General features: G+C 46.6%; 1 protein-coding gene across 1 annotated transcript; it reads left to right on the forward strand.

The window, feature by feature from the left end:
- Positions 1–974: 974 nt before the first annotated feature.
- Positions 975–2,139, forward strand: PPTG_07572 (hypothetical protein; the record flags this gene model as incomplete). Its single annotated transcript, XM_008901848.1, has 2 exons — positions 975–1,565; positions 1,621–2,139. 2 exons carry the CDS (start codon positions 975–977, stop codon positions 2,137–2,139), a joined length of 1,110 nt encoding a protein of 369 aa, XP_008900096.1.
- Between the last annotated feature and the right edge of the window lie 905 nt (positions 2,140–3,044).

Below are 3,044 nucleotides of genomic sequence, written 5' to 3' on the forward strand. Positions count from 1 at the left end.
CAATTGCTTAAACTGATGTAGCCACGTATAAGTGCTTTCCCACTTCGAATAGGTAATTCCTCCACTTTCTTGGCAAAAAAAAGCAGCCAAAATATCAAGAGCTTTTTTGCATGGTTCCCCCTATTGGAAGCAATCCAACATAAAATAAATTCTATAGATTTTTCTATGCTATAAGTTAACACATATATTCGATCAAGGGGGAGCAGAGCTATTTGTCGTCTCGTGCAACGTGGTCGTAGTATGATGGTCACCCTGCTTAGCAACTTCGACATTTTGTACGTCCTCATGTGGCGCTGTTCACTGCCGAGCCTGACTACACTATATCGGAAGTCGAATACTACAAGTAAAACTCCAGCTGACTTACCACGAGCTCGTCCAAAGTGGCCTGACCTGACAACGTAAGGCAATATAGCAATAACTTATTGCACCTATTACTTAACCTACGCATCAAATGGAAACATATCAAGAAATCAATCAGAGCAATTGTGATTTAATCAGTCATTTTGTCGTTCTGTCTGCGATCAAAAAATAGTAGCACGTACATGACTGGTTCTTAAGAGCCAGTGTAGCTGTGGCTTCCCCTAATAGCTATTCGTTGACCTTATTCCTCGTCAAGCACTGCTTCATGCTGCGAAATTTCTGGATGTTAGACGCTTACGACCGCTATCGAGGCAAAAGTTTATGTTGTGCCCCTTTTTCGCGACAAATAGGACACGTGCAAACAGTGTTTGCGTGGGTTGTGTGGATAACACACAGCCCCGTTTTCCTAGTTTGTTTGTATGATGCCCGTTATCTGTTTCATGTATGCGCAGACCTTCAAATCCTCGATCATCACGTACTTCTGGTTTTGTGTTTACCCAAAGAGTGGGCACCGTCCGTAATGCTGTGCGTCATTTCTCAATCTACACTGTCTCGACAACAGCGACTACGTCTCCCGGTCTGTCACCCGTACTAAACACTCCATTCCCATTCAAATGAAGAACAGCACCCTATACCCGCCAAACAGACAACACTTGAGTGACAACATTGTAGCAAAGGTATTTGTGCGGTCCGGCATTCGTCGAGTCGTTTCAGCGCAGCTCACTAGCAACGGGGATGGAGTTGATACTGATGGAAAGACACAACTTATTTCCAAGGGTATCCAATCCAATCTCGGCGACGTGATGACCGCTTCCGTATCGAGCAATTCCCTCGCCACAACGAAGGGTGGCTCTACGACGACCGTCAAGCAAGTCATCACTTCGACTCAACATGCTGGCCCAACTCACAGCTCGGCTTCTTCACCGGCAGATGTGCAAATAAAGATGAAGGTAGTCACCGTAAACGGAAAGATACCGGAACTCAAAATGACACCAGAGCTGGTGGAAGATCTATTTCAACTGGATGCCAAACGTCGGACACAACGACGTGCAGCCCAACAGCGCTATCGCAAGATGATTAACGACCGCACAGATACTCTTGCCGTCGATACGCAGCGCCTCAAAGAGGAGATCACACAACTCGAATTGCGAAAGAAACTCCTCCATTCACGCATTCCGTCAGAGGCAACACCCTGGAATGTTGTGGTAGAATACTTCCGACTCTTTCGATACGGCTGCAAAGTGCCTGCGTTAACCACAGAGCCTCATAAACACCATGGCACCCTCGTGGCTGAAGGAAGCTCAGAGTCAGGCCGATTTTCTGCTTCAAGTAATGTCACCCGATGTCAGTGTGAACAGCGGCATCGGTATCACTGCTCTTCTGCAAGAGTGGAGGCTCCTTCCACAAACAGGCGAGAATTTAACAGTGCATCTTCTACATCTCGACTATGACGAAACGGCTGCCATGCTTGCAAAGGTCAGAGTGTGCGTCACTATCACGAACGAAACGCTGCATACCAATTTCCCCCAGCTCGTTGATTCAAGTAAAACATTCAACCAGCCTTCTCCACGCACAGAAAAGATTATTGGGAAACAGATTGTCATCCCGTGTACCGTGCGCTTTGATTGGGACTGCAGTACTGCTCACGTAGTGGCCATTCGTTTCAGGCCAGATTTGATCACCCCCTTTATGGACGTGCTTGGTAGTTTGAAGGACGTAGCCTCAGTGTTGGACAACCCGTGTCTGGTGTTGGGTGTGCAGCCAGCTAAGGTGGCATAGCGCGATCATGATGGTCAATCCAAGCTACACTACCAAGAAGGCCTAACTGTTGTGTAAGCCAAAGCTTTTATTGTTATCATATTCAGATTGCTTCATGCACGTGCTGTACCACAAGAAATCAAGATAAACGGCAATGCCAATACTACAATTGACTCTGGACCACACGGTTCGGGCTTGGAGCACTATCACCATTCCAGAATTGAGACAGGTGTAGGCTTACCTACTATTACTCTTTCCATTTCAAGTTCAACTTAACTGCCCTTCGTGATCTCATCGCAATTCGCTGGTTCTGAGTCAGGTTCTGCTCCCCTGCCAATCACCGCAGCTCATTGTTAAGGATTACTCCACCGCATAATGAACGACACGAAGGAGCTTTCGGCCTCTTAGTCCCCTAGAAGATCCAAATAGTTGTCTAAACGCGGCTGATCAAGCAAGCGAATCACGGTGCTGCTCAACTTTGAACTAGAGAATCTGGAAGCTATCGCTACTTGGACCAGAATATCGCTCGAGATTGGATTTTTGCTCCTAACGCAAACCCTTATTTAACCCCTCAAGCCGCGTACTCTGTATTCTACAGAATTTTTAAGCTTTCTTTTTTTAAAGAAAATAATGCTTTCCAGACAACACTGAGCAACACATTTTCAGTCAGCAACGTAGTCCTATGGGGTTTACAACTTCATATCTACAGTAGGACAACTACTACCAAGCACGAACGCCACATCCTCCAAGTTGCCTAGTATCTTCAGTAGCGACATCAGCATTTCTGCTTGGAAGTGTCTTCCGGTTACCGATGCCATTCTCGCCGTCGACGCGTCCCAGTCAAAACGCACTTCACTCGGCAACTCGATCCGTTGGCCCAAAAGTTTCTCGGCCAAAGGAAGAGGTTTCCCTTCTTCGCTTATTAA

The sequence above is a fragment of the Phytophthora parasitica genome (genome assembly GCF_000247585.1).
Source record: "Phytophthora parasitica INRA-310 unplaced genomic scaffold supercont2.12, whole genome shotgun sequence".
Lineage (NCBI taxonomy): Eukaryota > Oomycota > Peronosporomycetes > Peronosporales > Peronosporaceae > Phytophthora > Phytophthora nicotianae.